Raw genomic sequence first — 13,666 nt, forward strand, 5'->3', positions numbered from 1 at the left:
AGCGTTAGATCTTTAAGGCCAAGACCAAGATCAACCAGTGCACAACTTTACGCAAAACCAAGACTTGCAAACATCTATCTTTGTCAGTGATAAAAAATTACTTATTTGTTCTAAATTATTTGAACAAAGAAGTAATGACTAATGCATAAAATTTTTAATTTATATGTAAAATATAAATATGGAGAATTTTATCGATCATCATTTCCAAGTCTAGCTGTTAGCATATTAGATGCCAGCCGTATCATGTTAGAAGATGATGCAGATGACATCTGTCCAGTGGCGGCTTTACCATGAGGTCAAATGGTCAATGCCCCCCCCCCCCAAAAAAAAATCAGGAGAAAATCATAAAAACCTATTTAAATTATACTTCTTGTAAATAACTTTTCTTCCCCCCATCCTAAGATATTCAAAACTATTCCCAAAAATCTTCAATTTGTCCCATTTTTGCTTGAAAACGTTTTATTTTACCCATTTTCTCTACTGCCGGTCAAAATTTAATATTGTCCTTCGTTCCTGCTATGTTTTACACGTAATAGTTCTCAAAAATAACATTTTACAATTTATTTTGATGTTTTTAATTTTGCTTCATATAATGGCGGCCATAGGCCATACAAAAATTCTGCCTTAAACATGGCGAATTACCTTAAGCATTTAATGCAACCATTACGCAGAATTTCCAGGCACTATAGAACTATTTTGGACATATTGAGATTTGTGACAAATAGATGTTGCCAAATCTCATTTGATTAGTATTTACTCTAACAAACATGAGCAGATTTTCATCGATTCATGCACGCAATGCATTTTATGCGTGCCCGACAAGTGAGCGGCAACCTAAGGACTTGGAAAAACAACAATAAAACAATACAAACATTACTACAGTAAAACTTTTACATCAACGTGGCAACAATGCTCTGAAGAAGCCAGACAACCCGAGAGATTTTGGCTTTTAAGAACGCAGGAAATTCTCGGGATTATTTGCCGTAATTTTGAGGAGTTTTTTCTTACATGCTCTTTATAACTACCACTGCGTTTGTTAACTTTTTTTTCAACTTTGTCCATAATTCATAATAGCTGTGATTGATTATACTCGTACGTAGATATTACTTTTGCAACAACAACAACAACTACCGCATGATCGAGAAAAAACGGCGTCAACGATGGCTATGAAATGAAGATCGCTGTCATTTTATATGTAAATTTATATGGGAAATGTCATCGATCGTCATTTCCCAGCCAACTGGACGCCATTTTTTTTCGATCATACGGTATATAAATAACTAGGTATACCAATTAATTTAAAATGAGGTTATATTATACATTACCAGTTTTATAATGCAGATATTACAGCGAATTTATTTTGTTAATCACAATATTATCATATATGGCTATATAACTGGTGTTGTATACAGCACCGTAGTTTAACGCAATAAAACATTCTATCATACAACGTAATACAACTTTAATAAGACAAGTTTAAGTAACTATTATATGATCTTGTGACTACTAGTGTAACTTTTATTAAAAAAGAGAATGGTCGAAACCAAACGCTTAATAAAATCAAGCAGTCCTTAAGACAACACTACTCGACTGTTATAAAATAATTCAATCCTTTTAGAATTTATTTTTGCTACTTGGGCAAGTTTTCATAAACCGTTGTCTGCGAAAAATTGTAGGAATATTCTGGCCAAATACTATAAAAAATTGGGATTTATGGAGCTTCACCAACCAGAGGTAGGCGTATAACGAAATCAAACTTAGGAAATAGAGGTGAATTGGTCACACTTTAAGGCCAAGCGGCAACAACATCGCTGGCAGAGCTATTGAGTGGAATCCACAAGGCAGTAGAAGAACTGGTCGTCCAAGACACATAGCAAAGGACAGTTAAAAAGGAGATCGAAGCAGTAACCGATCATGGCGAGATGTCAAATCAATTGCCAACAATCGAACCCGCTGTTAGAGCGTTTATTGAAGCCCTATAATATATATGCTCCACGTAGGAGTAAAGAACAAAATAAATGAAAAATGATCATTTCCAAGCCAACTGGATTTTTTTTCGATCATACTTTTTAGGTACGTTATCATTTTTAAAATATGCCTTTAAAACAAATTCAATGAATTTCATCTCAAAGGAGGGGTTGTGGAATTAAAAGAAATATACTATTTTTTGATGATGATATGTGATTTTCTGACCTATGAGGTGTTTCTTTAATGTCGAATTTAACAACTTGTAAAAAGTTCTTAGAGTAATTAGAGCAATTTAAATTAACAAAGTAAGTATAAGGTAAACGTACCAATTATCGGCAGTGCGCTAATTATCGGCACAGAGCCCGAATTTTATTCAAAAACAAGAAATTGGTCCAATTTATACATTATGCGACATCTCTTGCATTCTGGTACAACCTGACTCTACCCCCACTACTCAACCTGTCGATCAACCGACATTGCAACACGTGAATAATAATTAGTTTAGACCTGTCAGTTTTTGTCTTGCTTTGGCGGCAACTTGTGCTTCGTGTGTGTGTTTACAAACAGGTAAAGTGAAACATCATATTTTTGATACTTAAAATGCTGATATTGACTTTAAAAGTTGTCCTATATATTTTGTGGGTTCAATATATGTGTTAAAGTAATAATAAGTGTCACATTATTCATAATTTTTGATTTAACCGGTGCCGATAATAGGAACACCAAAAAGACTCTTGCGCTAATTTTCGGCATAGGTGCCGTTAATTGGTGAAATGTACGCTATCCGAATAAGGCCTATTTTTCTATTTCTTACAAAGGAATTGTCAATTCGGTGTGATTTTTATTTATATAAAAGACCTAATTTCCTTTATACCAATTTTCGGCACCAAAATTCGGTAAGATTATAAATTTCATATACTTTCAATAAGGGTGCCGATAATGCGGGCATACTAGTGCTGATAATTGGTTTTCTTCATTTCAGCTTACTAATAGCATGGATAAGAAAAAACGATTGAATTATTCTTCTGAAGCTTTAAATAAAGCTATTGGTGCCGTTCAGGCAGGAATGCCTGTTAAAACCGCTAGCAAAAAGTATAACGTTCCTAGAGCAACTCTGCAAGATAAAGTCAAGGGCAGAACGTTGTTGGGAAAAAAATGCGGTCCAGAAACTACCCTCACGGAACCAGAAGAGTCTTTGCTTGTTCAGTGGCTATTCGATATATCAAAACGTGGGTTTCCTGCGACAAAAAAACAAGTTTTGGATAGCGTTCAGCTCCTCCTGAAAGAATTAGGTCGGACGAATAAATTCACAGATGGTCGACCGGGACGCAAGTGGTATGAGTTATTCTTAAAAAGACATCCGGAGCTCACCACAAGAATTCCACAAAATCATCTGGCTCAAGAGCCATCCTAAATGAAAACAGAATTCGCTATTGGTTTAAAGAAGTGGAAACCTATCTGAAAGATTCCAATAATTTCGACATAACTTTGAACTCCAATCGTGTCTTCAATTGCGATGAAACCGCATTCTTCTTGTGCCCTAAGGGTGACAAAGTGTTAGTGAGAAAAGGGGAGAAAACAGTTACTCGTTTTCTAATAATGATGATAAAGAATGTCTTACAACGTTAATTACCTGCAGTGCATCCGGAAAGATTCTTCCTCCAATGGTTGTTTTTAATTATAAACGGATTCCCAAATCTATTACAGATAATTTTCCTCAACGTTGGGCCATTGGAAAATCTGACAGTGGTTGGATGACGGCCGGGACTTTCTACGAATATATCGCCAATATTTTTTATCCTTGGATAATTGCTGAAAATATTCCTCTTCCTGTAATCCTGTTCTTAGACGGCCACACCTCTCATTTATCTTTAACGCTTAGTCAATTTTGCTCCAAAGCAAATATAATTTTAATATCGCTCTGCCCTAACGCCACCCATATTCTGCAGCCTCTGGATGTGGCTGTATTCCGACAGCTTTAAAGATGGAATGGAAAAAAGTATACACCGCTGGAGGTTGGAAAACAATGGGAAAAAGATCACAAAAGACGTGTTTGCCATGATTTTAGAAACAACTTTAAACAAAATGAGTAATTTTCCAGATGTGGTTAGAAATGGTTTTAAAACATGTGGTTTAATTCCTTTTTGTGCTGATAATATCAAGTTTTCGAAATATTTTAAGGACAAGGATAAGGCGGGCGGATCGCAAGACACTAGTGAACAACAGCGGGAAAGAGAGGATAAGCAGAAAGGTCAAGGTTCAGTTTTGGAGATATTAGAAGAAGAAATTCCATCAGAAATTTTAGTATCGTTTAAACAATCTGGAGAGATATGGGAAGGAGCTATTGAACATACAAGCCTTTTTATGATATGGAAAAAAGTAATAGCGCGAACTGAATTCGATAATAGAAAAAATAATTTCAATGAGAAAAGTAATGTTATTGAGATTGAGAATGATTCAAACCTTGATCGTTCAGATCTTATTAACACGATGAATGGACAAAAGGAAAACATCGACGATCTGACATCACTGGACTGATAAATGTTGACAATTTGAGCCTCCCAATAATTTTCGATTTTACCAATGATCTTCAACTTGAATCGCCACTACCTTTAATCGCGAACACCCGAAATTCACCTATTAAAAATTTAGAAGACACTGGTGATAAGGAAAGGGATCAAATATACGAACTTTTGACCTCGAAGATTTCAAATGTGTCTATCGGAAACATAGAAGAAAACGATGATAATGAACGGGATCAAACATACCGGAACATTCCAAATGTGCCTTCCGAGAACATGGAAAAAATGACGACGATGTACAAGAACAAACATACGGATCAATTGGCAGACATTCAACGCCTGTCAAATCCTTAATAATACCCCCGATGATGACCCCAGAACAAAATCAAACTGACGCAAAACCACCGTTAATCGCTATGAATTTTTCACAATTAAAAATAGTTCATGCATACCCACACCTTTTAAAAAATCCCTCTTCTGGCCTGAGTCTAAAACCGAAAAAGAAACACGAAAGCAAAGAAAGAAAATCCCTGCTGTGACGACATCTTTACAGTGGCAGCAATATTTTGAAAAAAAAGGAAGGAAAGAAAAGGCAAGAAGAAGAACTAAAACTGAAAAGAAAATTAGAACGTGAAAAGAAATCTGTTGAGAATGAAAATAAAAAGAAAAAAGCCAAGAATGATGTTTCTGTACGTAAGAGAGGTAATCAGAAAAAGGAAGCGAAAAGGATTAAAAAAAATACTCCTAAGAAAAACCCTGCCATCCCGCCACCATCAGAAACTACCGAGACATGGTACTGTTCTTTATGTGATTCAGATCGACAAATTGCGATGCGTCTGTGTTCCGGTTGCTATAAATATTACCACGAAGAGTGTATTGGATTAACCAAAGAGACGATAAAGGAGATTTCCCTTTGTCAGTTTGTGACACTTCCTAATTTAAATTATTGTTTTAATTTTTTCCAAAGAGTTTACTTTTAGTTTCGTTTTTTGAATTACTTAGTTTTAAGATTCCTTAATTAAGTAAGTAACTAAAATTAAATAAGTACCTACCTAAGTAATTTTGCCGATACCAAAGAAAGTATTCTCAGGTTTTTACAAATGTTTTTTTTGGTGTTATTTTTAAATATTTATCTTCTTAATAAATTTCTACCAGGTTTATTTGATTTTATGTAAAAAGTACATCTCCTAATGCGCTGCCGATAATAGGTTACTCCAGGTACCGAACACTAGAACAGTTGCATTTTTTTGGGTGCCGATGATACCTACACAGAGATATTTTGTATTTTTTTTAAAAGAAATACTTACAGGTAAATCTTTTAGACATTTTACTCTTTTTATATTATTCTCTAGTATCTAATGTGACTAGAACTATCGAAAAAATCGCATTTGTAATCATTATGAGTTTTCTATAGTATATTCGGTCACATCAAGATTCGACAACGTCCTTAGGATGCCGATAATTGGTACGTTTACCTTACTTGGGTATAGACCGAGTGCAAGACCTTGGGTATTTAACCAAATTTCAATATACCGAGTGTCTGTCCATCACTGGTCGTCAATAAAAAGTCCATTCTAGGTGAAGTCTGGCATATTGTATTCCGGTGGAGAAAATACATGAGGACCAATGAGGTAGTAAGTACTGCAAGTACTTTTGGATTCAAAATATTTGCCTTTCTAATTCGTTCTAATTTTACAGCAAAAAAAAATACCGTGTGATGCATCGGAACACGGGACATAAGAAATCTCATGTCAATTTTGAAAAAAAAAATTGAAATATTATCTCTCCAGATGATTTTATGCAAAAATTGTATTAGACTTTTTTGAAAAGACGTTAAAGATGTACTTTTGTCTAGAATTTCGTATTATTATGTGGAATAGGCATCTAGAAGATATTTGCAAAAATCTACCTTCAAATTACTAAAAATGTATAATACGGTCCAGAGAAAGCTATAATTAACATACCAGCAAAAACATGATTCTGTCATTGTCAAATTCGATGTCACATTTTTTTTGTTTACAAGAATTCACGAGGAAAGGGTGGTTAATTGTTTTCTGAATTGGAATGATCATCTACAAAAGAATTGTTGAACTGAGATTAGTATTCGCGGTGTATGAGTTTTTTGCTGTTCATTACTCGATCACTCGTTCATACCACATACATCCGCAATAATTTAACAAATAAAATTAATATTTGTAACTAAAGGAACTTTATTAAACTATACCTACAAATTAATAAAATGTTTACTTAATCCCCCATTCACAGCCAAACAATACCCCAAATGATAGTAAAATTCACGTCTCACAATACCAAGCTGTTAAGGGGAGACTGTTTAGCATTCTACAAAGATGTCATTTTCAGTTCATCCAAATTTCTGTATTTAATATGTCAATAAAGACGGTTTTTGAGTGTGGTCCATAGATAGAAATCCCCGTGGTCTTTTCCTATTGCTTCCCCAATAGACGAGAGTCAACGTTTTTCTTTTCTTCAACATGAAGAATATTCAAATTATTGTCGTTTTTTCACACTTCCATGTGCTTAATACCATGCCTTTAGTTTCGAATCTCTGGTTTATTCTTTAAACTGTTGACTTATTCGGTACTACAGGCTTTCCTGATTTCCGGAGACTGAGCTGTGAAACATATCTAACATAGCGGAAATACTATTTCCAGCAAAATGCCGTTTAACTATCGCACCTTTTTTAGAAGTTGCAAACATCTTAATTATTTTATACAAAATTACTCTGTTTAGTACCTTCAAATTTTTGTAAACAAAATGTGACATCGAATTTGACAATGACAGAATCACATTTTTGCTGGTATTTTAATTGTAGTCTCTCTGGGCCATATTATAAATTTTACTAATTTGAAGGTAGATTTTTGCAAATATACTCTGTTTTTTTTCTCAGGTAAGATTTCGACAGACGATGAGAGAAGAAAAGCAGATGACGTCCCATACCAATCTATTTATTTTACTAAAAAAAGTTTCTAATAATTTTTAAGTTAACTATGGATCCAATAAATATAAATTCGTCATGCGTCGTCACTTGTTGTTTTTAACCAGTTTTATTGGTTTATTTCAAAAATGACAGATCGTATTTCAATTTTATTGGTTTGACGGAACGATGAACGACAAATGGACGCCGATGCGTATGAACTCGCCTTTAGATTTTTGATGTTTGTCAAAGTCTTGCCAAATTATAGGTTATAATTTTGTGACAACTTTTGTCAAATACCCTGCGTTTTGGTGGATGATGCATTTGATTCGTGTTATTACGTGTGTTTGTGTCCTTTGAAGTCAAGTGGAGGAAAAATCAGTGAAAATTAACTGTAGAAAACAGAGCACAGTTTATGGTTAATAATCGCTGCCAAGGCAGAAAGTCTTATACAGATACACCAATAAAGTTACTATCAATAAAGTTCGTATACCATCTCGTCGTAGATAAGTGCATCTCGAATATGGTAGAAGGACCATACTAAACCCATACTAAAAACTGGAGTAGCTGTAAAGGTACTGGTTTAAAAAAAATTAAGATTAAAGTTAATTAATCAACCTGTGAGGTATAAAATTTGGTAAGTGTTATTATTAATAAAATAGTTTGTTTTATTTATGTTGTTTTATTTATTCCTGCGGAATATTACAAATTTGTATTTGTACATAAGTTATATTGATAAATATAATCATAAATGCGGGAAGTTTAATAAAGCTTGAAAGTAAGAAATAGTTCTTTTTTATATTTTTTGGTATGTGGTGTCTTGTTTTTGTTTGTTTTGTATTAACACATACCGTTTTTTATTAAATAAAATAACTCGATTACATTTTTTCAGTTTTATACAGTTTCTTTTTCACAATATTTTGAAGTTACTTGTCGGTCAAATTTTAAATACATATATTAATTTCCTGCTCTGCGTTCCAGTTGTACCAACTTATTTCTTTGTAAAATAAAATAAACTACTTTGAAATTAAAATGACAGACACATCTATCACTGTCAAGGATCTTCTCGTTGGACAGACTATAACTATTAAATGACTATTCCAAATGAAACGACAAAAGTAAATCTTTAACACCTCTTAAAAAATCTAATACAACTTTTGCATAAAATTATCTAGGGTTTGAAAACTTTTTTATTTTTGATTTGAAAAACTTACATAGGATTTCCTATGTCCCATGTTCCGATGTGATGAATTAATACGATATACGAAATCAACAGAGGACAACCAAAAAGACAAAAAAATATCCTACGTTTAAATGAGAGAGATACAGATATAATTATTATGTCACTAATATCATATCCTATTCTTTCGCTGGACAAACTCTACACCATATGTTGGTTTAAAATTACTGTTTCTTCTTCCGCATTTAAACTAACGGTAAGTCGCGTGCCTATTAATTTTAAAACTAGATCATTATATAATCACCATAACTAGCTTGTATATGTATACCATCGTATTATTTAAAAAATGGAATACTGAGTGTAAATCTACGCTTAGCCTTTTGCATAAGTATAATTGCAGACACTGTTTGCGCAAACTCCTCATCGTTTCGAATTATACAGAAGCATGTAAGATCGGTAGACGTAAGTACATATATGCATTAAAACTTTCTTTAAACATATTTCATAAATGTGCCGTAGGAAATGGTTTTCTTTTATACTATTTTTGTATAATAGAAGTTTACGTTAAGTACTTGCAATATAGCAAATATAGTTTCGGTAGCGGTACTAGCATTTTGTGGCGGTAATCATTTCGAACAAAGCTGCAGTAATATTGACAAGCACAAAAAAGGAACAACCAATAGTGCTCAAAATAACATTTTTGTTTCAACAATTAAATATGCAAGTTCCAATACCGGGTGCGTCTCAAAAGTGGCCCTATAACTATTTTATTTTTTCAGATAAAAAAACGAAATTTGGTATGTTTGAAATATATTATATAACAATATATAATATATTTGGTTGTATACGAAATTAATTAGGATTGATTGATGTATTCAGTTGTTTTTGGTCACTTCATGTTTCACCGGAAATGACTACAAAACTTTTGATTTTTATATGGCACCCTTCCTATATTTCAACTTTATTCAAACAAAATGACACTCTGAATAGAATGACATATCATATGTCAACTTTTGACATCTAAGGTGCCATGGCTGTGTTAAAAACACTAATTTTTAATGAAGGCGCCTTGGAAAAATAGATTTAACCATCTAATGTTTTTCGTGTCTTGTCCTGGCAGGCTAAAAAAATGCTCAATCATATTTTTAATAATATCTCAATTTTTTCAAATAGAACGAGGGTGGTTCGTTAGCATATTTGTAAAAAGCATTTCCTTACGAATAATTTGATATCACACACTTGGTATTTCGAGTCAAATTGCCGTTATGAACCGCATGTTACAATTTCAAATAAACCATATGCGAAAATGTCAAAAGTTGACATATGATATGTCATTCTATTCAGAGTGTCATTTTCTATCGAATAAAGAAAAAAAAAACCGAGGGTTTCATTTAAAAATCAAAAGTTGTAGTCATTTCCAGTGAAACCGAAAGTGATCGAAAACAATTATTATTGAGTAAGTCAATCAATCCTAATTTACGTTATATGTATATTAACATACCAAATTTCGTTTTTTTAACTGAAAAAATAAAAGGGTTATAGGGGTGAGCAACTTTTGAGACGCACCCGGTATACCTAATAAAATACATCGTACTTTGTACTTAAAATATTTCACACATTTTACAAAACAATACATCGTTACGGATATCAACTTTTAAAATAATTGATAACACTAAAACAATTATATTATCTTGAATAATATTAAAAATAATAATATATCACAAATACAAAACAATAAACTTAAAATTGAGAAATCTGTAAAAAACTAAAAAATAAACTATAAAGTACCTATATACTTATAATAGTTGATACATCAAAAATATTAGGTATATTTTTAAATGTAAATTTAAATTATACCGGGTGCGTCTCAAAAGTGGCTCACCTCTATAACTTTTTTATAATTTTTAGATAAAAAACGAGATTGGGTATGTTTAGTATAAAACATAAATTAAGATTATTGATTGACGTATTCAATTGTTTTTGGTCACTTCCTGTTTCACCGGAAATAACTACAACTTTTGATTTCTAAATGGCACCCCCGGTATTTTTTACTTTATTCGATAGAAAATGACATTCTGAATAGAATGACATAACATATATCAATTTTTGACATTTTCGCTTAATAAAAAATCATATTTTAAAATTGAATCTAGAGCGCCATGGCTATGTTAAAAACACTAATAATTCTTAATCAAGGAGCCTTGGAATAATAGATTTGATCGTCTGTTGAATGTTGTTAATGTCTTGTCCTGGCCAGTTAGAAAATGCTCAAATCGTATTTTTAATCATATCTCAATTTTCTCAAATGGAACGAGAGTGGCTAATTAGTATATTTGGAAAAAGCATTTTTTACGAATAATTTGATACCACACACTTGGTATTTCGAGTCAAATTATCGTTACGAACCGCAAATTATAATGTCAAATAAACCATATGCCAAAATGTCAAAAGTTCACATACGATATGTCATTCTATTCAAAATCTTATTTTCTATAGAGTAAATTAAAAAAATACCGAGGGTGGCATTTAAAAATCAAAAATTGTAGTAATTTCCGGTGAAACAGGAAGCGACCGAAAAAAAATGGAATACGTCAATCAATCCTAATTTAAGTCATATACTAACATACCAAATCTCGTTTTTTTAACTGAAAAAATAAAGAAAGTTATAGGGTGAGCTACTTTTGAGTTATAAATAAATGATTAGACAAATTCATAAATAGTACAATAAAAGTAAAATCAATATAAGTTAAAAATTGAGATACCGGTACATTATCTCAATTTTTAACTTGAATGAATGATATGAATGTTATTTTGAAAATTATCTATACTTTAAAAATATTTTTTTCATCAAAAATTCAGTTATTAAGTAATTAATTGACTTGGTGAATCTAATTTTTTCTAAAAGCACAGATTGGAGAAAACTTAAATAGAATTTAGCATAACAATAAACAAAACGTCTCTAACTTCTCTCATAGCACCTGTTTCTAAATTATTTCAAATATTCTAAACTCACATCTATTTTATATAGTGAACCAAAATTGCAAATCTGCCAAAGTTTAATATCAATTTCAATAAAAATTGGGGTCAATATCTTTGTCAATATACAAAATTTAGAAACATCTTCGTGTTAATTTGGATTAAACTTGAGGTACATACCGAATATTTTTTTCAAACAAGGATTTTTGTAGGTCCGCATGTCATACCCTTTTTTGTATTCTAGTAAGTAGACCTAATATTCTATATATCTTTTTTTGACGATTCTACCTATAATATTTTAATAATATACCATCAAACTTTATTTTATATAACAAATCGTTCAGTTGATTAATAAATCAAATAAAAGAAAAATAAGAACGCAACAAGTATAGTTCGTACTTACCTGCAATAATATAAATAATCCCATGCAAATTAAATCAAACAAATCGATATTTTGTTCGATCTGCTGCAACCAAAATCAATACTTTCTTCTGAAAGCGTCGAGATTTTGAAGAGTTGTCGAGAAAGGAGGCCAAACCAACGGGCAGACGATAACGGTGGCTGCTCGATGGCGCACCATGCACAACTGAATGGTACCAAACAGTACTAACAGCAGGCAAGAGAGGAAAAAATTAACGCAACACTGACAATAACAAGCTGTACAATTGGGAAAATTGCGTTAGGTGTTATATTCCACTCCACCTTCACTTGGACTTGGACGTAGGAACAATCATCTTTAAGTTTTCGATGTTCATGGTATAAGCATATAAAGAAATCGTTAGTATGTTTACTTTAGAGGTCAAAAGTATATGGAGACATTATTTGTTTATAGGAGAGACCGGAGTCGGTTGCTATTTATTTGTGGAATTTTGGGAGCCATTCAGTGAAAATTTTATTTTCTTTTATGTACTATAATAATTTACAAATATCTACCCCATAAAAATATAATCTTAGGTATTTAATTTGATAATACTTAATAAAATAGTGTAATACTGGGTGCGTCTCGAAAGTGGCTCACCCCCTATAACTTTTTTATTTTTTCAGATAAAAAAACGAAATTTGGTATGTTAATATATGACATAATTTAGGATTAACTGGCGTTTCTATTGTTTTTGGTGATTTTCTGTTTTACTGGAAATTACTACAACTTTTGATTTGGAGCGACCAGCGAGCCGCCATATGCCACCTCAAGGAAGGCAATGGCAAACCACCTTGAGTATATTTGTTTTGTACAGCCTCTCAAAAAGTGCAGTTCGGATTCGGCGATAAACTGTATAGACTGTAGGTCCCGTGTACTTGTGAAACACTGTATACGACGTTACAAAGTACATGCAACGCCATGCCACGCCACAAAGAACATGCAAGAGGTAGCCGACGCTCTGTAATAGAGCATGGCACGACTCTAAGAAGATGCTAGATATATAAATGACATCAAGAATCCTTAGAAATAATGTATATTGACATTCACTTTCCTAATCATAAACGTATAAAAAATACGCACTATACATAATAAATAGACATAATATGGTAAAATGATAAAAATAAATCAAATAGCCATTGTTTAAAATTCCATCACATTACATAAGAGGCCGAATTTCAAGTTTTTTATTTCTATAAAATATGTTTTTACTTTATTTCCTGCTAGAAAAATAACTTTATATGAAAAAATCAATTTTGTTAAAATCCTTTTTAGGCTCCTTCACCATTTTGTCATTAACTGATAACATAATCATGTTTGTTACTCGTTTGATTAGTTGATCTAATTATTAAAAACAGAATCGGATGTTTACCATTTATTTGATAACTTAGCAATCTGCTAAATATAAGTGTTTTTGTAAGCAGTATTTTTTTAATTTAATAATTTTTCGACTAGTACATACAATTTTTACTTTTTTAGGCTGATTTAGTGCTTTAAATTTCTATATTATACCCGATGCGTGTAAGATAGGATTTCTAGTTCATTTTACAAATACATTTTCAGTGTTTATTTCTATATAGCGTGTCCATACAAATAAATTATTTATATGATTGTACATGGTACTTATTTTTCAGTCAAATAATCTGTTATATAGATAAAATAAAAAT

At 32.1% G+C, this 13,666-nt stretch overlaps 2 protein-coding genes across 2 annotated transcripts in view; one reads left to right on the plus strand and one right to left on the minus strand.

The window, feature by feature from the left end:
* LOC115880075 (progestin and adipoQ receptor family member 3) overlaps window positions 1-12,227 on the minus strand; it is a 30,996-nt gene extending 18,769 nt beyond the window's left edge. Inside the window, exon 1 of the mRNA XM_030897203.1 lies at window positions 11,985-12,227. The gene's annotated coding sequence lies outside the window, so the exon portion shown is untranslated. The remainder of the gene's footprint in view (window positions 1-11,984) is intronic.
* On the plus strand, window positions 2,507-3,886 carry LOC115880076. The gene is made up of 2 exons (XM_030897204.1): window positions 2,507-2,535; window positions 2,951-3,886. Exon 2 carries the CDS (start codon window positions 2,963-2,965, stop codon window positions 3,380-3,382), a length of 420 nt encoding a protein of 139 aa, XP_030753064.1. The 5' UTR covers window positions 2,507-2,535; window positions 2,951-2,962; the 3' UTR covers window positions 3,383-3,886.
* Window positions 12,228-13,666: the final 1,439 nt, after the last annotated feature.

This window comes from Sitophilus oryzae, unplaced genomic scaffold, assembly GCF_002938485.1.
Source record: "Sitophilus oryzae breed Bouriz unplaced genomic scaffold, Soryzae_2.0 scaffold_1614_pilon_pilon, whole genome shotgun sequence".
NCBI classification, from domain to species: domain Eukaryota; kingdom Metazoa; phylum Arthropoda; class Insecta; order Coleoptera; family Curculionidae; genus Sitophilus; species Sitophilus oryzae.

Excerpts from the sequence above, each read along its gene's own strand:
- LOC115880076 (XM_030897204.1), top strand. The coding sequence starts at position 2,963 with ATGGATAAGAAAAAACGATTGAATTATTCTTCTGAAGCTTTAAATAAA.